Source organism: Amphiura filiformis, chromosome 9 (assembly GCF_039555335.1).
Source record: "Amphiura filiformis chromosome 9, Afil_fr2py, whole genome shotgun sequence".
Taxonomy (NCBI): domain Eukaryota; kingdom Metazoa; phylum Echinodermata; class Ophiuroidea; order Amphilepidida; family Amphiuridae; genus Amphiura; species Amphiura filiformis.
In genome coordinates, this window is record NC_092636.1 from 17,974,978 (window position 1) to 18,000,396 (window position 25,419).

A 25,419-nucleotide genomic window follows, 5' to 3' on the forward strand; every position below is an offset into this window, starting at 1 on the left:
ACCCCCCCCCCCCCTCGAAAATGTTGCATCCCTGGGAGCACTTATTAGAGAGAATACATCACTAAATGTACTAAAGCCATTCAATAGAGTTGTCACAAATATTACCAAACATTATTTGAACTATATGGTGTAAACTACAAGTACAAGTACTTGAGCAATTGAGAATTTCAGTACATTTTTCAATCCAGCCATAAGATATTCAAAATATGTTTATTTTCACAAGAGTTGAATGTTTCAAAAACATTTGTGACATGTATGCGAAAGAATGGCCACATCTTCATCATTAATTGCCTGTTTGCCCTGGTTGATTCCAAATAGTATTACCATATTTTTACGAGAAACTATGATATATTCGACCTAAGCAGTATTAGAAAGAAGCCATAATTTTACAACATTGGCCATTCGGGTGTTTAGGCATTGTGCAGACTGCAGATCAGGGGTGAAACTAAGTGGGAGACGGGAGCAGTTTAGCCCCTAGAAACTCTGAGATGGCCCCTGGTTAAATCTCAATTTTAGTTGACCAGGGGACACTTTTCTCAATTACAAAACTGGCCACAGGATAGTGAACCAAAAATATCAATATTCAAAGCAATATAGTGCTTATTTAACTCATCCTGCACATCTTTATTTTTATTGGGCCCCTTGGTAATTGGAAATGACCCCTGGTTCTTCCAAATCTTGGTGAACCAGGGGCCATTTTTTTTGCCAAAGTAGCCCTTGGTTCAAGTTTCTTATTTTCACCCTTGCTGCAGATACTCATTGCAAAAGAACAATTTTCCCATGCACATTCGTACTAACCCTTTGTATGACCGATGATCGAGTTTTAGGATGTCAGTTGTTTTTCAATTTTGGGCCTATTGTTATAAACAAAACCCAAACATGTTGTGAGCTTGAAGGTGAGTTACACCACGTCACTAATGGGGACCAACCAGGGTGTTAGCTAATCACCGGTCCACTCATCATTTTGGACAGGCCTGGGACAGGCAAAATCAATGCCTGTGACATATGCTAAATTTGCTTCAGTAAGTTCTGTGAACTCCACACTAGACCAGACTAAAAAATCAATAGCAATTAGCTGTTTGAATCGACTGAATCCGCAAAAGGAACAGAAGTCTGGTTACATGTTTTCAGGGTCAAATTATGAACAGGGAGTTTGTGGTGAAAATAACAGCTATTTGTCAAATCCTACATTTGTATCCAAGACCCTGGGACCAACCCCACAAGTGACAATCCCATATTGACTTCCCATAGTGTTTCATGTGATATCATTCTATGTTCAAGTTATGGTCTTATTGATGTTGACTCACTATCCGTGTTGAGTATCTTACGTCCATTCTTTTATTCAACCAGTGCTGAAACTACACTACAAGTTTCCTATTGGGGCAACCTACACAGGTACACCATCGCCAAGGTATATGGTACACACAGAGTACCTACACAGTACCAATGCTGCTACTGCACAGGACCCACTAGCAGTAGTACATTAGGGTGATTCAAAAATACAAAAGTTTTGATTTTTTAACGGGCCAATCCCTAATATTGTTCATTTTGGTATAAAAATACATCATGCAAAATTTCATGAAATTCAAATAATTTTTAGAGGGTGCGCCCGGGCTTTGAAGTTTTGTGTGTGAAGTCTATGAGGATTTTTGGTAAATTTCACTCAACCACCAGAAAGTAATAATCAACTTATCCAACTATGCTATAAAACTGTTAGCATGTAGTCTTAGGTATTAATGGAGCAAATATGTAAGAAAAATTAATTGAAAATATTGACAAGCGGAGAAAATTCAAAATTTATCTCAATTGTTTCAATGGTGGGAAAGCAGTAGACAGAACAGCCAAAACATTTGGCCAATCCTCTGGTCACAGGAAAATATTATAATTAGGATAGCCTATGATAGAATGAATGAATGGTATAAATATTCTCTATTGTGTTTTCAGCTTCAGTGACCTGTCATCCACTTGAAAATACTAAAGGGAATACAAAATGTCCATCTCTCCTCTTCCCATGGTGCATTGTATCTATTGAGTTGAATGCATGGTCAAATTGCTCTATTTATAACTGTCATAATGGCCAGAAAGACACTGGTATTATAAATCCTAGCATAATGCAGGAAATCATTGTGGGAGCCTGTAATATCAACTTGATCTCTGGTGGTGGGAGGTCTTCTTCTTTCATACTGCTAGATAATTATGTAACAACCTGTAATAGATAGTGGATATGCCTTTGTTAATATTCATGAGTATATTCATCTGCCTTTGCATAAACTATTACATGAAGTTGAACTATCAGCAGTGCTACTGAGAGGATTCACTCCCTCTTCGGTGAATGTACTTTTTTCATTCTTATAGACAATCTTGAACTTGATGATTTAAATTTCCGATGAGTTTACATAGGAAACATGTGTATCTAACACACATGAGAAATTCATCCACATAAGTTGAGTCTTTGTGTGAAAAAACTGTTGGAGAAAAATTTTGCACCAAAACCCTATTGACTTTGCATACAAAACTTCAAAGCCCGGGCGCACCCTCCAAAGTTGATCTAAATTTTATTAAATTTTGCATGATGCATTTTTACACCAAATGAACAAAATTAGATGTTGGCCCATCAAAAAATAAAAACTTTTGTATTTCTGAATCACCCTATAGTACATGTATGTACATACTGCACTGATACTACTCTGGTACTCCCTTGGTAGGGCACAGTATCAGCCGCCAAGTACCTTGGCGATGGTGTACCTGTACGCAGGTAATTTGCCCCAAAACTTTCCTAAAATAGTCTGTAAAAACATTTGTCAATGTTCAAAATAGACCTCAAATCAAAAAATATTTCCATATAAACACCTCAAAAGAAATAAGTCCCCCTCTGAACATGTCGTCATAACATCGTAAGGTTTCGTTTTGTACCAACAAAACTAACATTGAAATAATTATATGACTGTTTACTAAGTGCTGAGTGAAAATGAGAGATTTCCATGACTTCAGGACTGAATGAGCCTAAATTGAAGACAAAAAGTGCCCTTTCCAAAAGTCACAAAGTAGGCCTATGCTTGTTAACTGCAAGGCGTATTGGGACAAGGAATAGAACTGACCATCTTACAACTCACTGTGCTGAACTCTGCACCAAGGGGATTTGCATGGTTGAATGATCAAGAATCGATACACATTACAGTAAATGTTCACTTGGTGAGGATTTTAAACTGCACTCAAACACATGGGGTTTTCCATTAGTAACAAGCCATGAATCAACTTTTGTGACAAGCATAGGCCTACTTTGTGACTTTTGAAAAGGGCAGTTTTGCCTTCAATTTAGGCTCATTCAGTCCTGAAGTCATGGAAATCTCTCATTTTCACACAGCACTTAGTAAACAGTCATATAATTATTTCAATGTTAGTTTTGTTGGTACAAAATGAAACCTTACGATGTTATGACAACATGTTCAGAGGGGGACTTATTTCTTTTGAGGTGTTTATATTGTTATAACAACCTGTGTGCTTTAAAAGTTTGGTTACCAAATATGAACATCATGCAGTGAAAATTAAGTGGGTTTTTCCATGCAGAGCAAATTTGCTTACAGCTGCAACATCTATGTTCAAGTTATGGTCTAATAATGCCCATAAATAATGGATATTAGTTTGATACTTTCCGTTTCATGTGCATTTTGACATTGTGACCAATGCAGCGAAAGATGTGGAGAAGAACAAAGCCTTGTGCAAAACAGGAAATTACGTTGGAGTTCAAAACGCAACATCTGTCACAATGAAAAAATGCATAGAAAAACACTGGATTAATAATATTAGTACAAAATGACAGGTATAAATGAAGAACTCGCCAATTGTTGTTAAAATAGATTTTATAATCCATTACAACAATAAATACATAAAGTAAAAAATATCAACTATCAAATATTAAGGAAAATAGTATCAAATATTAGGCTACATAATGTAGCACATTCATTTTTATAAACTACTTACAAGACTCTTGTAATATATATTGAGGTGCAGTTTGATTTGAGACTTGCAATTCTTTACATTTTCCAGTTTTTTAATCAGACTGGGTACCAGATGATAAATATATGATGCCCTATGATTTCAAACAGCTTACATATTGATTATTAAAACTTTTTTTTCTGATTTAGCAATTAATGTAATGTGACTTATAACCAATAAAATATATGCTGATGTTTATTTTAAATGAGGATATACATGTGTGTGAGTTTATATTATTGCAGTCAATATTAATGGATTCTTACAGTTCATATTGGCTATATATTGCAAATGAAAGGCTCTTTGTGATGATATTGTGCTATCCAATTGGAATCCATGTACCTGCTATGGAAGACATGACCTTAATCTTCCACACTGAGAGTGTACATTTCAAATGGGGTTACTTGAATGGGTGATTCAATTGCAATCTACACCCTGTGTGTGGGATATTAAGGTCATGTATTATGGATTTCAACTGGAACAGCCCATTTGTGACATAATCAATTTTAAGTTATGGTTTAAAATGAAATTGTTTCATATTATTGCACATATTCAAACTGCATGATTACGATGTTGTTTCTGGAGTGGTTTTAAGTACAAGCTGGTAAGTTGGTAACAAATAAGTTTGTTCATTTTTAAAACAATCATTGTAAATCATCAAACACAGGCAAGCTATATCTCCATCCTCCCTGAAGTTTTTTAGACAAATCTTTTATAACACTCTCATATCTAGGATCATCAGCAACATTGAAATCCTCATGTGGGTCGTCATCCAATACATATAACTCTCTAGCATGAACATCCTGCCAATTTCCTTGAAATTTATGAGGATCAAATCCGATCCACTCTGTATAATGATAATTGTCTGTTCTCATCGAGTATCCCATTATAGTGATATTGGCAAGATGTGGCATGTCTGAATCCTGTTGGGGCACATCTGATGGTCGAGAGTACTGACTAAAGGTTCCATTCTTCCACCTTAACATGACGCTTTTACTTTTACCAGTTACGTTATCAATTAATGGTGTTAAACTTGAGCCCTCTGTACAAAAGTCATTTTTCAGTGAGTTTTCAGGACAAGTTGGTGGTATTTTCAAGCCTGCTAAGTCAGCTAAGGTTGGAAACATGTCTACTAATTCAACTGGACTGTTTGTTGAATAACCAATGTTAGATGCGGGTGATCTATTTACTTTATTACCACGAGGAGTACTCTTTGGTGGTTTGAAGTGTACTTTTTGAAGTAAAGGGTTGATGAATGGAAACTTCCTCTTGGTTAGAGATGTCACAGTGTCTGTAACTCCAGGAATGTGGATAATAAGTGGCACTCTTGTGGCAACACCATAATTGCTATACTTTGCCCATTCTTGATGTTCTCCAAGTTGCCAACCTGTAAAAAAGAAATTGGGACATTGTATTTGATATCTAATTATAAGCCAAAATGAACTGATAAAAGTCAATCAATTTATATGATTACAAAACCTACACCTTATAGTGGTGAAACTAGTCTACTCTATAGTTTTGGTTCTTTGATGAAATAAAATGCTAATCTAGCTACAGGTCAACTTTTTGTTTGAAACTGAAGTTAGCCCATCATTTGAAAACATTACTTCTTGTGACCTTATTAGATAACAAGGCTATTTGTTATATGGGTGCAAGAAGCTCACATGTCCTTCATTTCTGACTGATCCACTCTGAGTTCAATCCAGGGTTTGATTTACTTTGAAAAATTTGCATAGCAGTTTTAGCAAAAACATAATTTAGGTGATGTTCTTATGATATTTAATAGTATATGTTTTGCATTGTAAAAAATTGCTATACAAGCTGAAATGTGTTTAGCAGGTCGTCCAAACTGGGGAGCATTTTGCTCTGCTGTATCAGGTAAATCGAAACACAGTCATGTGGCTATAATAATGAAATTTAGCATCAGTCAAAGACTTTTTCCCCATTCAAGGAGCAAACTTGTCAAATATGAGACTGATCAGCGATTGGCCAAGACATTGCTATAATATCTATAACTTAGGCAGTTTGACAAATTTGTAAGGCTAAAAACTTTTACAGGGAGGGGCTTACTCCCCTCACGTCTTCAACAATAATTATCATCTTCCAATGGCCACGGTGTGCAAAGATTTCAAGTAAAACTTACTAACACTCAAGTAGAAACTCTATGCATTTACGAACTGTGAAAGAAGAGTGATCTGCTACTAGTGTGCACCAATTGTATATATTGTACTAATTTACTTTGGATACAATAATCACCGTGCAATATATGTAGATTGAATATGGAATATGTCAGGTGTCTTTGCAATTTTATAAATCACAATCTTCTTTAAATTGTTCACTTCATGAGTGTCTGCACACAGGCTCTAAATGATAAACTGGAAGCATCAATTTGTTTCATTCGATGATTATATACATTTTAAACATATCACAGCTAACAAGTGAGTTGAAATCTTACCATGGTCACCAACAAATAACACAATTGTATTTTTTGCAAAGCCTGATTCTTCCAGTCCTGCCAGCAACCTCCCTACTTGATAGTCTATGTATGTCACAGCTGCATAGTAACTCTGTCGTATCAAATACTGAAAAAGATCCAGTGCAGTTTGCTTAAAATTACAACTAGTATCTTCAACACCAATTTACTGTGTTAGATATGGACAGTTTGTGAACCAACATGCATGTATAAAAACACACATTGAGGACTACTTTTTTTAGACGGTTTTGAAGGAATCGCTATTTCTCCAGTAAAATAAATGTACATGCATGTCCATTTAAGTATGTTATCCACAGTGTGAAGGCAGTTTTTAGCTATCTAGCTAATGAAAGTTGAAAATAACAATGCCATTAACAATGCCCTTGTTATTAAAATAACAATGCCATATGTGATGTAGCGCATCAAAAGGGGGGACTTAGCAGGTGAAGTCTATTTTGAGTTCATTATTTCTGCTTGAAAGCATTTGGCAAGCTTTAAAATCCAAAATTCTTATTATTTTCTTCATTTTTTTTTCAAATGATCATAGCGCTCAAAACAACATAGCAAGAAATATACAACAAAAACATGATAGATTATAAGAAAAAAGTTCACAAAAAGCAATACAGAGCAAATATATACTGATTGGTTCCACAACTTAGGTAGACATGATCACATTTTGAACATGTGAGGGCGGGCTTCATTAAGCTTAGTTGTGATCCAAGATCCTGTCTTAACTGTGTAATCCAATAGGAAAATGAAGAAAATTTGGATTTTGACCCTCAAAACTCCAACCTAGCATGATTTTCAGAAAATCTGCATTTGAATAATATTTGATATTATCAAGTAATGAAAGCCACATTTCATGAAACATTTGCGAAAGTTTTGTAAAATGGCCCTTCGTGCTCAAAAATTTAGCCATAAAATACATACACACATGTTATGACATAGGAAGCCATTGATAATGCTGGGACACACAATTTGGCCTATTTTGGGACATTCAGGCGAGCATACTTTTCCTCATAACATTGCCAATTATAGGCCTACATACATGATTGACCCCTCATTTTTTAAGTTAAATGATTCTCTTTTTAATGAAAGCAATTTTAGATGAATTTATTAAATTTCAAAATTTTATGAACATGCCTAACTTAGGAGCTGTGCAAGCAAAAAGCCTTTTCAGCGGCTGACTTAAATGAACGGGTTTTCAGTGGCACTCTGAAAATTCACGATGCGAATCAGGTTGCAAAAACAAAATAAAAATAAAAAAATCAATTGTTCACCAATATCTTAAACAGAACTCACATGATATTCCAAAGGCATGGGTCCATATGGAAAGCTAACATTCAGGGCAGCAATATCTTCTCTCTCTCTAACATCAGTCCATGGATTCCATGCTACTGGTGGTACCTTCTGTGGTAAATGTATATCAGGTGCTATGTCTATTGAATCCAACGGGTACAGATCTCTGAACTCTTGTGGATACTTCAATGGTATATGTGGTTTGTGATAACCAACAGCCAAGAAAAATGGCGGTTGCATTCTATCATTATCTCCAGTTGAAGAGTGGTCATTGCTTTTCAAATCTGGTGATGAATTGGATTGGTATTTGGAGAGATTTTTGAGAATTTCCAAAGCATAATCTGTGCTTTGAATGTCAGGTAGCGTACCCAGTGGATGTTGTGTGACATTTACTGGACATATGAGGTACTCATGAAGCTCTCCATCTGGCCCTGGGCCACACACCTGTTAATGAGAACAAAGGTAAGACAAAGGTAAGGCTTGAGGTAGCCAAGTTAAACATGATCCTCATTATATGCTTTCATTTAGTTGGCTAGAATTCAGACATTTTTGCAAAAAGCATTTATGGAACAATTTGCTTAAAAATATGGTAGGCATTAATTACACTGGGTTTCGGAGAAGTACGGCACTCTCTTGATCAGATTGACGCGAGCGCCCTGTTAATGAGCGACATATGCAGAGCTTTGTGTTCAAGGGCGCCAATCTGCGCCGACCAACAATTTCACACATAATCGGCCAATGATTGTCAGACGATTGATTCAGCCAATCAGAACCCCACTTCCTTGTTTACGCTCTACACGCTCTCAAAATGTAAACAAGTGCCATTCTTCTCTGACAAAAACTTAAGAGGGTGCTTTAATCAGAGCGAATACAGTACTTTGTTTGACCCAGAGTTCACCCTTTTGTGTATATTGGCACAGACGATTTGTATCTGCAACTGTGAAATCAAACATCGCGTTATTCTCAAATTGAGAGGAGACGGACTACAGGTAGCCCAGACTCAGTAGCACAAAGCATATCCAGTAGCTGCTCTAAACTAAGGTCTCAGCGACACAAAGACACATGTACATTAGCTACTAATATGAATGATTGTATCTAACACAGGTTTCAGCGGCACAAAGACGTATGTCCATTAGCTGCTCTTATGAATAATTGTTTAAATCTATATAACACAGGGCTCAGCGGCACAAAGACGTATGTCCATTACCTGCTCTAATTATGAATAACTGTATATCTAGATAACACAGGGCTCAGCAGCACAAAGACGTATGTCCATTAGCTGCTCTTATGAATAATTGTTTTTAATCTATATAACACAGGGCTCAGCGGCACAAAGTATGTCCATTACCTGCTCTTATGAATAATTGTTTATATATATATAACACAGGGCTCAGCGGCACAAAGACAAATGTCCATTAGCTGCTCTTATGAATAATTGTTTAAATCTATATAACACAGGGCTCAGCGGCACAAAGACGTATGTCCATTACCTGCTCTAATTATGAATAACTGTATATCTAGCTAACACAGGGCTCAGCAGCACAAAGACGTATGTCCATTAGCTGCTCTTATGAATAATTGTTTTTAATCTATATAACACAGGGCTCAGCGGCACAAAGTATGTCCATTACCTGCTCTTATGAATAATTGTTTATATATATATAACACAGGGCTCAGCGGCACAAAGACCTATGTCCATTAGCTGCTCTTATGACTGTACATCTAGATAACATGGCTCAGCGGCACAAAGACGTATGTCCATTAGCTGCTCTTATGAGTAACTGTGTACATCTAGATAACACAGGGCTCAGCGGCACAAATATGTATGTCCATTAGCTGCTCTTATGAATAACTGTGTATATCTAGATAACACATGGCTCAGCGGCACAAAGACGTATGTCCATTAGCTGCTCTTATGAATAATTGTTTAAATCTATATAACACAGGGCTCAGCGGCACAAAGACGTATGTCCATTAGCTGCTCTTATGAATAACTGTGTATATCTAGATTTATAACACAGGGCTCAGCAGCACAAAGACATATGTCCATTAGCTGCTCTTATGAATAACTGTGTATATCTAGATAACACATGGCTCAGCGGCACAAAGACGTATGTCCATTAGCTGCTCTTATTAATAATTGTTTTTAATCTATATAACACAGGGCTCAGCGGCACAAAGTATGTCCATTACCTGCTCTTATGAATAATTGTTTATATATATATAACACAGGGCTCAGCGGCACAAAGACGTATGTCCATTAGCTGCTCTTAAATGACTCACATCTGGATAACATGGCTCAGCGGCACAAAGACGTATGTCCATTAGCTGCTCTTATGAGTAACTGTGTACATCTAGATAACACAGGGCTCAGCGGCACAAAGATGTATGTCCATTAGGCTAATGGAACTCGATTGTTAGTTTCCTATTGACCTCCCGCATCACCTTTTCAATTTGACCAAAACTTTCATTATTTTTTATAAAAAAGTCAATTATTTGAAAATTGAGATGGAACTAATATCAAAATTGAAACTCTCAAAATGTCTGACATACCCTGCTGATCATAATCAGCTGTTTTTCTTAGTTGTAGGGGTAGAGGATGTGGTAAATAATGGAAATTTACGGATTACCTCATCATGTTTCTGGTGATTACAAAAATTGCAAATTTCTTTTCATTTTAATTTTAAAAAATAAAATCTTTTCTCAATCTGTTGCAAAATGTCTGTAATGATGATCTAAGCATTAATACCTGTTTTGAAATGGTCTTTCATCAACAATATATACTTTGGTCCTGGTGGGGTACCTAAATTTGGAGAAAGCTGTTCATAAAATCATTGATTTTGTTGACATAATGGATAATGAAAAGAGACCGAATAATGAATAATGAAATAGCGACCTCGTCCTTTTTTTCAAACATCCAATTGGAAACTAATAATCGAGTTCCATTGGCCTTAGCTGCTCTTATGAATAACTGTGTATATCTAGATAACACATGGCTCAGCGGCACAAAGACGTATGTCCATTAGCTGCTCTTATGAATAACTGTGTATATCTAGATAACACAGGGCTCAGCGGCACAAAGATGTATGTCCATAGCTGCTCTTATGAATAACTGTGTATATCTTGATAACACAGGGCTCAGCGGCACACAGGGCTCAGCGGCACAAAGACGTATGTCCATTAGCTGCTCTTATGAGTAACTGTGTTCATCTAGATAACACAGCTCAGCGGCACAAAGACGTATGTCCATTAGCTGCTCTTATGAGTACTTTGTACATCTAGATAACACAGGGCTCAGCGGCACAAAGATGTATGTCCATTAGCTGCTCTTATGAATAACTGTGTATATCTAGATAACACAGGGCTCAGCAGCACAAAAACGTATGTCCATTAGCTGCTCTTATGAATAATTGTTTTTATCTATATAATACAGGGCTCAGCGGCACAAAGACGTATGTCCATTAGCTGCTCTTATGAGTAACTGTGTACATATAGATAACATGGCTCAGCGGCACAAAGACGTATGTCCATTAGCTGCTCTTATGAGTAACTGTGTATATCTAGATAACATGTGGCTCAGCGGCACAAAGACGTATGTCCATTAGCTGCTCTTATGAACACCTGTGTATATCAATATAACACAGGCACAAAGACGTATGTCCATTAGCTGCTCTTATGAATAACTGTGTGTATCTAGATAATACAGGGCTCAGCGGCACAAAGACATAAATGTATGTATGTCCATTAGCTGCTCTTATGAATAATCGTGTATATCTAGATAACACAGGGCTCAGCGGTACAAAGACATATGTCCATTAGCTGCTCTTGTGAATATTTGTTTATATCTAGATAACCCAGGGCTCAGTGGACAAAGACAAATTATGTCCCTCAGCTCCTCTATGAATGATTACATAGCCCAGGGCTCATCAGCTGAAAGACATATGTCCAATTGTTCATATTGAATGATTACATCTAGGAGATGTTGTTGTCACAGACCACTATAACAGCCTCTTTGAGTTGTTGTAAAGTGCACCTATTATAGCATTGAACAATGGCTCTGGAATACTGTAGTACGAAGAATTGAAAACATGACACTCTTGTTGATTGAAACAAAAGCCTTCTTGAAGTCAATAAATGTGACACAAACACACACATGTGGCTCAAAATAAGCTGTCATAAAAGTGTAACACACAATTATTTTTCCAGCTCTTTTCTTTTGGTCTCCAACCAGGTTTAAATTATAGTATGCACATATATCGTTCATAATACACTAAAAGAAAGACAAGTTATAGACCATTTACTTCACAAATTTAATTTTCTAGCCCTTGCGTACGTTATATTTGACAGACACAATTTTGATGATTTTCTGCAATCAAATAAAAATTTATAAAGTATTACATAAGGTATTTTGTGGTTATTTAGGTGTAGGACCTACAGCAACTGATTGTGGAAAAAAATGTGTCCAAATATTACAATAAGGAGGATAAAGTGTTATAAATAAAATATGTGTGTCTGTCAAGCCATAACATACGCAAGATGTCTGTCAAATGTATACAGAATAATAATTTGGCAAAAACAATAGTTCATACATACTCACGATATAACGACGTTTCTGATTGGATTTGCGCTCTTTTTTGCTGGTCATAAATACCGTTTATGACCAGTACGCAGGGTATAAACAAGCTGCGTCACGCAGCGTTGGAACCCAATTAACACGATCCACGATTTGCTAGTGTTGCGTATCGCGCGCATGACACCGCGCCCATCTCACACGCGGGCGCAAAAGATGACGCGTATCACGCGTTGACTCCCGGCCGTTGACCTCATGAGCCGAGCTGCTTCCTGCAAGTAGGCCTACTCATTTTCTTTCAATTTATGAAGGAAAACGGTATGGAAATGTTATTTAAACTTGTAAACCCTTATTATTTTCATCTTTATTGAATTGCTAAGAATGTTGGGTAGGCCTATGTATGAGCAGGGTTCATTCATAGGATTTGGGCATGATCGCTGTTTATGCCCTCGGCTCACGCCTCGGGCATAAACAGCGATCATGCCCTCAATCCTATGAATGAACCCCTAATTCATACATACACGCTATGTAACAGCGCGCGTGATTGGTCGAGAGCCGGGCATAAACAGCGTTTATGCCCGTGTCCCGGATGTTAGATCGCCGGGTAGGAAAAGTGCAGGAAAATCGTGCATTTTAGTAACTTTTTTGCTATTATTTTGATGAAATAAGAATCACAAAATGTTCTGGTATGTATGAACGGGCCCCTCGGGCATAAACAACCGTTTAGTCATGAAAATATATGAATGAACCCCTAATTCAAGATGGGAAATTGAATAAAGATCACATGCAGTTTATAAATCACATGTTTTAAAACACTTTTATAAACTCTAAACTATCATCATAATGTGAACATCAAGTGATTTTTAATTTTTGTAAACGTATTGCGTATGTTACTTTTGACAGACACATACAAATCTTGCGTACAAACTTGCGTACAAATGTTTGACAGACAACACTTAACAATGGATTGTGTCATCAAAAAAGCTTCTCCTCACAAAGTGATAGTGCCACAAAGCTAGGTGGAGCTAAATGCTATGTCATGTAGCATAATTAGCTGTATCACCCTAGTTTAGCAGGAATTACAGCACCGTCTTGCGTATGTTACTATTTGACAGACATTTCAAGAAAAATTTTAAAATTGTTATATGTTCAAAAAGATGGCAGCCACTTACAAATTGATTATAATATGGAGAAATGAAGTTATTTACAATAGATTTACCCTTTAGTTTATGCTTCAAGTCTTTGTTTATAAAAAACTGAGGGACTTCATAATGCCTCTTTCTGTTTTTTTGATTGGTTTACTGCACCATTTTGGGAAACAGGTCACATGAATTTCTATAAGGATCCATAAAAAAAAATTAAAAGCTGTTGAAAAAAGGCGTCTCTTGGCATGTTACAAATAAAAGTGTAAAAATAAGCATTTTTACAGCTATTTTTTATTTTTTTTATTATTTAGAATTAGAGTGAAAGGATTTTACTTAAATTGTGTATGCTATGTCTTTACTACCTAAACTTGCCACTAAACTAGCAAATATTCCATTTCTATAATTATTATTTTTAAAAAAATATGTCAAAATATATGGCTATAATATGACACCTTAGCATATTTTGAGCCATGTATGTCCATTAGTTGCTGTAAGTATGACTGCATCCAGCCACGGCTCAGTGGCACAAAGCTGTTAGCTGTTCAATTTTTGTTTCCAGCTCTGCCCAGGGCTCAGCGATACAAATATGTATATCTATTGGCTGCTTTATGAATGATTTGATAGCCTTGGGCTCAGTGGCACAAAGACATGCTAATTTAGCTGACATGCAATTGTATAGTACTTGAGTGGTACAAAGCTATAACTCCATTGTGGTAATTTTTACCAACATTGGAGTTATGTCTTTGTGCCACTGATGAGGCCTAAACGGACAAATGTGATGTGATCAAGTAAAATGAGTCGGATGTCTGGAATACTGATTTGAGATATTGCCAACTTCCTTTGTAATTGTATTTCATTGTTGTGAGCAACACTAAAATGGCCATATTTCTGGAACCGTAAGTATAATTATGATGGTGTTTTCAACAATGTACAGCTCTGAGAATGACTCACCAAAATTGAAAACTAAATTTTGATTTTGATCGTCACCAGACTCATTTAGCTTGATTGCATCACAAATGACAGCTAATGGACATGCATCTTTGTGCTGCTGAGCCCTATGCTATCTATTTATGCAATCATTAATGGAATCTATTGGACATACATCTTTGTGCCACTGAATTCTTCAGATTGGTATTACAATAAAACATTAAATACGCTCCTACCTTTTTTCGCTTGTACTTCTGGCTAGGTGGCCAGTAAGGTGGCACAGACCAGCTCAATGGATAGTCATCTGTGAAATTTGAAGCTTTACCTGTACACAAAACAAAATTATAACACTACTAAAATCATAACTGTGTAAACCTGTACATCATTTTATCTCCCAATCACCGGATGTATAAAGCATATCCCTGCCTAAAACAATGTACTGATATGCCCATCTTGAAAGTCAATGGTTTCAGCACAAAAGATTTTATATCTTTGTTCATTTGCAACTTTATACATTGTTGCTATGTATAGGTGAAACACAAGACACATTGTTCATCATCTTGGTTTATTCTAATACACATTCTCTGTTCAGTGTAAAAGATGCATATAATTGACTACACATGGTAGCGGTCTTGACTTCCTGAAAATGTATTGGCAAAAGGGGGAGTTTTAACACAGTGACCAGAAAAAGATGCAAAATCAATAATCTGGAACTAATACTTCAATATTAATTGATGATACCGTATTGAATAAGATTAAGTGATCAGTTTTAATTCCCTATTTGATATGCATTGATAAATTTTGAAACATTTATAAAACTTGAAACAATATCCTATTTTTGACCCTGATTGATGAACTTGAACAATTAAGCCATGTACCAAAATGCATGTTAATTGGATTTATTTCCAGTTTGATTTTTCTTAGCCTTATAAATGTATGCACCATCATAACACGTTTGAGCAAAATCAAAGAGGTATGATGCCTACCCCAACTACTGGAATTTACCCCACAGTTGTTATTTTGATGCAAAATATCCAGTGGCGTAGCTGCTGGGGGGCAGGGGGGCAATTGGCCCCCTGGCAAAAATTGCCTATTTGGGCCCCTGCCCCCTATAGTGCAAGGAAAAAAGAGGAAAGAGGGAGAAAGAGGAAAAAAGAGAGGAGAGAGGGAGAGGAGGGGCAGAGAGATGGAGAATCCATACGATATGCAATACCATACGATTATTATCAATAAGCCTGACAAAATTGTCTTTTGCCCCCCCCCCAAGTGCATGGAAATTTGGTGGGTTTGGGCCCCGCCCCATACAGGCTTTCCCCTCCCCTGGAAAAATCCCAGCTACGCCGCTGAAAATATCAGTATTTACCATTGTGAAAAACCTTGCCAACTGATGCAGCATAGTACCCATTCTCTTTGAAGTGTTGTGGTAGAGTAGTGAAATTCCCAGCAGCTTCTCTCCAATAGGAATAGAAGTCATAAAGTCTGGTGGTGTCTGGACGCCGACTAGTTAAGAATGAAATTCTACTTGGTCCACATACTGCTTGCTATATAAAAGACAAGTTTTGTTTAATTCATTTATCTCCTTAAGGGGTGGGGTATGAAAGTTTGGACAGTATTTATTGTGGGACATTAGAGCACATCAGACTTATCGAATTGCATACCCGGTACTGAATACGAAGACGGTCCTTCTGATATCAAATAATTTTGATTTTTTGAAGTTCGCAATGTAATACACATTTTATGGCAAATGATCAAAAATATCAATTTTTGATATTTAACAGTACTCAAAGTAAACTTTATAAATCTGATGATTTATACTTAAAGTGTGTGTAGGTGGGATGGAAAGCCGACGATCAATTGAAAATTCTGACCTTTCAGTATTGAAGATATGGATTTTTTCCCAAAACACCAAAAAAATTACCAATTGTTTTGTAATAAACGCCTGGGCGTTGCATTTGGGGGCGTTTATTGAAGGTGAATTGTCAGTGAAAAAACTTTAAAATCGGGATAAATTTCCCGATGGTGCTCCTGTAGAAAAGAGGGATTTACAGCTATACTAATGGCGACGCCCATGGAAAATATCATTTTTGTGGTAAATGCATCAAAATTACACCCGTAAGTACATCATTAACCCTAACGCCCTAAGGGCTTTTCGGCGACGGGAAGGGAAGGGGAAGGAAAGAATAAAGAGAGAAAAGAAGGAAAGAAGTTGTTTGCTCTGGGTGGGATTCGAACCCGAGACCCCTCGCATGCCAAGCACTCGGTCGGCGACACTTTGCCATGGGTCTTGGGCTTCACTGGCCAGCGAAACCGTGCCTATATATCACTTAGGGCGATTGCGTCATCACACCGCGTGGGATGCATGCACGAACAGCGCAAATATCAAGTAGTATTTTGTAGTATTCAGGCGGGTTAGGGTTAAGGAAGCCTATACTGAGTTTCGATAGTGGTAACCTAACCCTAACGCCCTAAGGGCTTTTCGGCGACGGGAAGGGAAAGAAGGAAAGAATAAAGAGAGAAAAGAAGGAAAGAAGTTGTTTGCTCTGGGTGGGATTCGAACCCGAGACCCCTCGCATGCCAAGCACTCGGCTGGCGACACTTTGCCACGGGTCTTGGGCTTCGCTGGCCAGCTTAAACCGTTTATATATATCACTTAGGGCGATTAAGTCATCACACCACGTGGGATGCATGCACGAACAGCGCATATATCAAGTAGTATTTTGTAGTATTCAGGCGGGTTAGGGTTAAGCAAGAATCTACATGTAGTAAAATTCTACCATAATTAGGCAATGGAATGGATGGAAGTGTGAGTCATAACAGGTTTTGTCCATGCAATTTACCGATTGTCCCTGACAAGACTGATTGACTGATGCCAGTTTTAAGCTTACTCACACGATATAGCATGGAATTTTTGTCAAGTTTTCACAGAAAAATTGGAGGGGGGCGTTTATTAGAGGGGGCGTTTATTACAAACAATACGGTACCGGGTAGGTCTTTTTGGGGAAAAAATCCATATCTTCAATATGAAAGGTCAAAATTTTCAATTGATCGTCGGCTTTTCCTCCCAGCTACATACACTTTGAGAATATGTCATTAGATTTATGAAATTTACTTCGAGGACTGTCATAAAATTTGTATTATATCGTGAATTTCAAAAAATGAGAATTATTTGATATCAGAAAGACATTCTTCATATTCAGAATGCAATTCGATATGTCTGATGTGCTCTCATGTCCCACAAAAAATACTGTCGAAACGCTCAAAACACCCATTCCAGATCCCTTAAAGTACTACTATATACCGTACTCTGTTTGTTTTCAGTTATTTGTTATTTTACCACAGCAAGAAATTTCTGTCAATTAGGCCCCAAAAAAAGATAGTTTGCTTGTCCTCCCCAACAATTGGGTCGGTCAGTCGAGATTACTTTTTCTAAATATTGTTTTTAAAGGTCATAGCCAAAACATGATATCTTTGTATGCCTTGAATAAGCTAAAATAAATTGCCCAAATAGTTGTGAATTGGTATATTTCTCTATTGTATACAGTATATACCACTTCATTCATGTTTTTAAAACAGTTTAGAAGTGTGTAGAAAATGTAAGAAAAAAACTTTTCAGGATGTCAACAATGTTGAAAGAAAAAAACTCTTTCTGTAGTTTAAAAATTAGGGTCGGTTATTCATTTGTACATTGTACAGTAAAACAAAAATGGTGATAATCATTGCATCCTTAAATTCTTGGGGCAGTTCAGCTGCACCCCAGCAGTTTTGGAAAAAACTGCACAGAGCTTGGATGATGCAAGGCCCGCCAAACTTGTACACCTCAGAGGGAATTCCGTCCATTCCATGAGCTTTACCATTCTTCATAGACTTGACAGCATCTTCAATTTCTTGCATGGTTGGCGGCTTTTCCATTCCAGTTTTGCTTGATGGTTTTACAAGGTTATCCAAGACATTAGGTGCAGTGCTAGAGGGTCGGTTAAGGAGATCCTGAAAATGTTCCTGCCATCTGATCTTGATGTCATCTTTGTCAGTTAGAAGAGTTGTACCTGAGCTATTGAGAAGAGGAGAGGCAATTGAATGCCTAGGTCCATAGACTTCCTTCAGGGCTGTGAAGAAAGCTTGAGAGTTACCACTCTCTGCCAGTTCTTGCACGGCTTCTGCTTTCTTATTCCACCATTCATCCCTCATCTGACGTAAAGATCTTTGGACATTACTTTTGCACTCCTTAAACTTTCTGCTTTTCGAGCGGAGCCCTGTCCTGAGCATCTCATTCCTGGCAACTGTCCTCTCATGAAGGAGAGCCTGGATTGGTTCATTGTTCTCATCAAACCAGTCAGCATTTCGGCGGAGTGGTGGGCTTAGCTGTTCTCCCATAACCTCTTGGGTTGCCTTACTAAGAGACTGCCATTGTTCATTGATTGTAGCTTCCTTTGGCAGTCTCAGTGCATCCAGTTTTACAGTTAGTGCTTCCTGGAATTTTGCTCTTGTTTCCAGGTTATCGATGAGACTTCTAACATTTGCCTTCTTGGGGAGTTTAGGCTTTGTCTTCCTCCTCATGGGTTTGATATGTAGCTTACATATTGTCCGTACAAGAAAGTGATCTGTAGAGCAATCTGCACCTCTCATAACTCTGGTGGAAGTGATATCACAGATATCTCTCTGCCTTGTAAGAACATAGTCCAGCAGATGGAAGCGTTTTGAGCGAGGATGTTGCCATGAGTAGTACCATTTGTCAGGCATCTGAAAGTAGGTATTGGTCACAGCCATCTGATTCTCAGCACAGAATGAGAGAAGTAGTTCCCCGTTGGAGTTACAAGCACCTCTCCCATGATTCCCAAGGATACATGGCCATGTGGCAATGTCACTGCCCACTCTGGCATTAAGATCTCCCAAAACCATCAACTTATCCTCATGTGGGATCTTCCTCACACAAGCTCTAAGGGCTTCATAGAAGATTTCTTTGGATTCATCTGTGTGTGACATCGTAGGAGCATAGCAGCAAATAATGGTCATGTAACGGTCTTGGCTCAGAGGCAGTCTCAGCTTGATAAGTCTATCAGAGATGGCTTGAGGAAGAGAGACTAAGTCCTTAGCAATGTTATTGGAAATAGCAATGGGTGACCGCACTCAGTGTGGTAACTATCGAGGGATATCCCTGCTCACAACTGCTGGTAAAGTTCTTGCAAAGATTCTCCTAGCCAGATTACAACAAGTTGCCAGTAAGATACTACCTGAAAGCCAATGTGGGTTCAGAGCCAGTCGATCCACAACTGATCCAATCTTCACCCTGCGCCAGCTTCAGGAGAAATCAATAGAACAGCAAAGACCACTTTACATGGTCTTCATCGACTTCACCAAAGCATTTGACACCATCGATAGAGAATTACTTTGGAAACTACTGGAGCATTATGGCTGTCCAGACATCTTTGTCAAGATCATTCGTGAATTCCATGATGGAATGCAGGCAACTGTTCTAGTTGATGGTGATACAACTGAGTCCTTCCCGGTTTGTCATGGTGTAAAAGCAGGGATGTGTGTTGGCACCAACCTTGTTTAGTCTCTACCTGGCAGCTGTTTTGGAAATGTCATCTGACAACCTATCAGATGGTCAGCATGGAGTTTTCCTCCGTTCTAGGACAGATGGCAAACTCTTCAATCTAGCCCGTCTACGTGCCAAGACCCGATGTCAAGAAGTCTGTGTGCAAGAGCTTCTATATGCTGATGACACCACCCTGGTAGCTCAATCCATTGAAGACCTGCAGAACATGTTGGACTGTTTTGTGACTGCATCAGTTGCATTTGGCCTTACAATCAACATCAGTAAAACTGAGGTCATTTACCAACCTGCTCCTGGAACTCAGCACCAAGATCCTGATCTCCACATACATGGGGAACCTGTCAAATCGGTCACCAATTTCACCTACCTGGGGAGTGTGATTTCCATGGACAATTCCGTCGATCTGGAGATCACAAGACGAATTCAGAGTGCCACCAGTGCCTTTGGATCTCTGGAAAAAAGAGTTTGGTCCCAGCGTGGTATAAGACTTGCGACCAAATGTAAACTGTATCGCGTGTTTGTCCTACCCTGCCTGCTGTATTCTACTGAGACCTACACACTCTATCGGAGACACATCAAGAAGTTAACTTCCATTCAACTTCGCCACCTAAGATGTATCATGGGAATAACATGGCAGGACCGAGTCCCTAATGGAGAGGTGCTTCAGAGAGCCGAAATGGAGAGCGTAGAAGCCATCTATGATCCTAGTGAAAAGCCAACTGCGCTGGGCCGGTCATGTCGTGAGGATGCCTGATGAAAGACTACCAAAAGCTGTGATGTATGCTGAACTCACAGAAGGAAAGAGAAAACGTGGTGGACAGAAACTTCGGTATAGAGATGTTGTGAAGTGTCATCTGAAGACAGCTGACATGAATGTTGATACATGGGAGATGAAAGCTAGTGACCGGGTCAATTGGAGGAAGAAGATCCACGATGCTGGGAAAACAGTGGAGCGGAAGCGAAAGGAGAAGTACCTTGAAGGATGGAGAAAGAGACACCCATCAACTTCGACAACTGAGCCTTCATCGAACTCGATGGGCAGCCGATGATGATGATGGTACAGTAAAACAAAAAACATCAACTTTTTTCTACATTAGGGTCGGTCGGTAGAGGACAAGCAAACACATTTTTTTTGGGGGGGGAGGGTGTGGGCTTATAGTACCACAGTGCTGCGCTAATAAAATAATAATGAAAGTGGAAGTCCTTTCTTTTTGAAGAATGATGATGTGAGTATTTTGACATTATTCATTATTGTATAATTATGTTATAAATGATTGATAACATCAAAGATATGATAGCACCGAATAGTGAAAGATTTGAGCTAGATACATGCAAGCAAGTTTGAAAGTCAAGAGGTAAATAGAGTACGATAGGCCTACACATTATAAGGCATCCAAAGAGAGCAAGGGTGTACCCCGGGGGGGAGTCACCATACATCAACCCTTTTTCGACGTTTTTGGGGACGATCATGCGTACCACTTTGGTATGCGAGTGACCCCCCCGGGGGGTGTACTAGCTCCGTCCAAATGCGATTCTAAAACAATTAACATTTACAATTAAAAACAAACCACATTGTCACAAAATTGATTACTGCATGCTATCCCATTACAAACCTGCACATGGGCATTTGTGAATCGGATAGACTGTGCTGCCAGTTGATCCAGGTTAGGGGTCAATACTGGTTCTCCGTAACTCCCCAGTGATGGTCTTAGGTCATCGGAAACAACTAACAGTATATTGGGGCGACTGGCTGTGGCATCTGAAAAATAATCAAAAATAATGTCATCTACTGGATTCAGCAAATTAAATGGTTTCAAATGTATGCAGACCAGACAGGGTCTAATTCTGCACAAACCCGGCAAAGTTATTTCTATAGATCTGCTATGCATTCAAATTGCATTGTATTGCATCGTAATTTCATTTGTGTCTATGCTAATTATGTTTACACAACATGAACTCACATATGTTTTCAAGCAAATTACGCCGATAATAGGTGATCAAAAGCGATCGGAATGTTACAAAAGTACAGATCGCATTCAGCTAACTTCATATGAGATGATCTTTGGAAAAATACGGCATAATTTGTCTTGGTGTTGGGGGAATGCCATGCAGTAAAATATTAATACGTGGCAGCAATTCATGATTGACAACTAACAATCGGCGTGTCCTTCGTATCCTCCACTGTCAATTTCTTATCCACTCATTAATCCTCACAAAAGCTTTGTGTTGATTACGTAATGTGTGGAGGCGAATTGCAATAAGTACAATGAAATAATGAGTAGGGCGGGCTCCGAGGCGGGTTTCTTCTTCATCTTACGTAACAGTATTGTTCTCCAAAAAACCCGGAAGCTTGTCGTTTGGAGCTCTAGCTGAAATACAGCAAGATAATGTAAGATAGTAAATATAAACCTGTATTTTAGCTAGAGTATCTCGAGCTAATGCAGACTGACACATACTCATAAGACATGTATGTCATGAGGTACAAATTTTAAGTCCAACGTCTGGGCCCAATAGGTTATCCAAACAGCATACCAAATATTACTTGCTCCCCCTCTCAGACTGCCAAATACTTGCTTGCCACCCCTCTTGTCTTTCCACAAAAAGTTTGCACCCCCCCCAACACATGCCAAAATTTTGTGGTTCCAATTTGCAAATGGCTGGTGGTTTAGATACATACGTACTATAGGCCTACTAGCCAGACAGGGTCTAATTCTGCATAAAACCGGGCAAAGTTATTTCTATAGATCTGCTGCGCATTCAAATTGCATTGTATTGCATCGTAATTTCATTTGTGTCTATGCTAATTATGTTTACATGTACACAACATGAGCTCACGTGTTTCCAAGCAAATTACCGATAATAGGTGATCAAAAGCGATCGGAATGTTACAAAAGTACAGATCGCATTCAGCTTACTTCATATGAGATGATCTTTGGAAAAATACGGCATAATTTGTCTTGGTGTTTGCGGAATGCCATGCAGTAAAATATTAATACGTTATGGCAATTCATGATTGACAACTAACAATCGGCGTGTCCTTCAGATCCTCCACTGTCAATTTCTTATCCACTCACTAATCCTCACAAAAGCTTTGTGTTGATTACGTAATGTGTGGAGGCAAATTGCAATAAGTACAATGAAATAATGAGTAGGGCGGGCTCCGAGGCGGGTTTCTTCTTCATCTTACGTAACAGTATTGTTCTCCAAAAAACCCGGAAGCTTGTCGTTTGGAGCTCTAGCTGAAATACAGCAAGATAATGTAAGATAGTAAATGTAAACCTGTATTTTAGCTAGAGTATCTCGAGCTACTACTAGCTATGACTATGAGACAAAGTAAGTTCACTCAAAGTTGAGCAAATTTAATAAACAATTTGGAGAAGAAAATATAAATTTATTCATACTAATTACTTTTATTGGAACATATGGACACAAATCAACATTTAAAAATCAAAACATTTCGGCACCCTTATAAATTATTTCTATAATCCAATAATTTTGAATTGATCCGGCAAATCTATGAATTTTCTTGTTCCGTTTCCCAATCTACATGTAGATTGAGGCTTACTATTAAACAGTTGTATTTCATTTCATTTCATGTTTATTTGACAAATCGACTGACATCACAAAATACCAGTGGCGTGCGCAAGGGGGAGGAAGCAGGGGGCCATGGCCCCCCACTTTTGTTGGTCATTCGGGGGATTTGGGGGAAAAACGATAAAAACATCAAAATATGCTCCCAATCAGACTCCATTCGGGGAACTGAACAACCTGCCCCCCCCCACTTTCAATGTGCTGCGCATGCCACTGCAAAATACAAGATATATCAAGCAATGAAACAACATACAATTAAACCAGAGCTCTGCAATTAAACTACAAATTTTGAACTACAGTCCAACCTCTCCGGCCATGATGGGACCAAGCATTGTCCGGATAAGTGAAAAATCCGGATAAGTGAATTACATGTAATTCTGCATTGACTGTCCCAAGTACTGAAATGGTGACAACAAAAGATTGTTTAAACATGATGTAATAACACTAAAAGATGGCTCAGAGTGCTTTTTGCAACTTAGATGTCATGCTAAACTGTATTCAGAGCATGGAATTACCTGTGGTAAATCATCAAAAACATATTTCCCTGTGAAGATTTCACATCCGGATAACAGAGAGATCCATATAAAAGAGGTCCGGATAAGAGAGGTTGGACTGTACAAATTTCGTAACTACAAATTTCAAACGTTTGAGGACTTGTTCTCAAGTTGTACAATGTAGGAATTGTCATAGGGTGTCTCCAGGTAGGGTTAAACATTTTTATTATAAATGTCCCAAAATATTAATATTGACAATAATTAACAAACTGTTTGACCTATCCATGATACTATAGGAATTCCACTTGAATGAACACAGCTTTCAATAGCTGTACTCGATCCAACCAGGATCGTATAAAGCGTTTCAAACTACAACGCGAACGCACAACCTTGGATACAATGCTAACCAATCAAGTGTGTTGGCATGGTTGGAATATCACTTCTGTGCTACTCACGCATAGTCGCACACGCTGGCGTACATAAGCGCAGTGACGTACGCAAGAAATCATCACGGTATTGAAATCTGCGTTCATTCAATTGGACTTGGAATATTCCCAATATAATATAGTAGGAATTCCAATTGAATGAACGCAGCTTTCAACAGATGTACTCGATCCAACCGCGATCGTATATCGCGTATTTCAAACTACACCGTGAACGCATGACTTCAAGGATACAATCACAAGTGTGTTGGCATGGTTGGATTCACTTCCGCGTTACTCATGCACAGTCACACATGCTAGCGTACATTGCGAAGTGTACGCAAAAAAAACGTCACGCTATTGAAAGCTGCGTTCATTCAATTGGAATTCCCACTACTTTTATAAGCTTAACAAAATTTTTGAGCTATAGTAAGAATTCCAATTGAATGAACGCAGCTTTCAACAGCTGCACTCGATCCAACCGCGATCGTATATCGCGTATTTCAAACTACAACGCTAACGCATACGACCTTGGATACAATGCTAACCAATCATGAGTGCGTTGGCATGGTTGGATTCACTTTTCGCGTTACTCACGCACAGTCGCACACGCTTGCGTACATCACGCAGTGTACGCAAAAATTCGTCACGCTATTAAAAGCTGCGTTCATTCAATTGGAATTCCCACTATAGTTACAAATTTACCACATGTTGCTGTGCAGCTGCAAGCAATAATTGTTACCAACCACACAAACTGCAAGTTTAATCTCAACATTGCCATTCAATGTGTTTCCATAGATGAAAACATTTGGCAAACAGAAGAAGTCCTCAAACAAAACAAAGCAATCAGCTGATCAGCAGCCGACGAGGTCAAATGAGGTCAAAACAACGCGACGACCGCCAAAGAAAAGCAATTCTGATTGGTTCAATTTTCAATCAATTACCTGCTGC

At 38.3% G+C, this 25,419-nt stretch overlaps 1 protein-coding gene across 1 annotated transcript; it reads right to left on the minus strand.

The window, feature by feature from the left end:
- Positions 1-4,605: 4,605 nt before the first annotated feature.
- LOC140160709 (iduronate 2-sulfatase-like) lies at positions 4,606-25,342 on the minus strand. Its single transcript, XM_072183999.1, has 7 exons — positions 25,174-25,342; positions 21,575-21,720; positions 15,771-15,948; positions 14,644-14,732; positions 7,769-8,209; positions 6,449-6,575; positions 4,606-5,380 (listed from the first exon to the last, which is right to left on the minus strand). The coding sequence occupies exons 1-7, from the start codon at positions 25,247-25,249 to the stop codon at positions 4,638-4,640; spliced, it is 1,800 nt and encodes a 599-aa protein (XP_072040100.1). The 5' UTR covers positions 25,250-25,342; the 3' UTR covers positions 4,606-4,637.
- Positions 25,343-25,419: the final 77 nt, after the last annotated feature.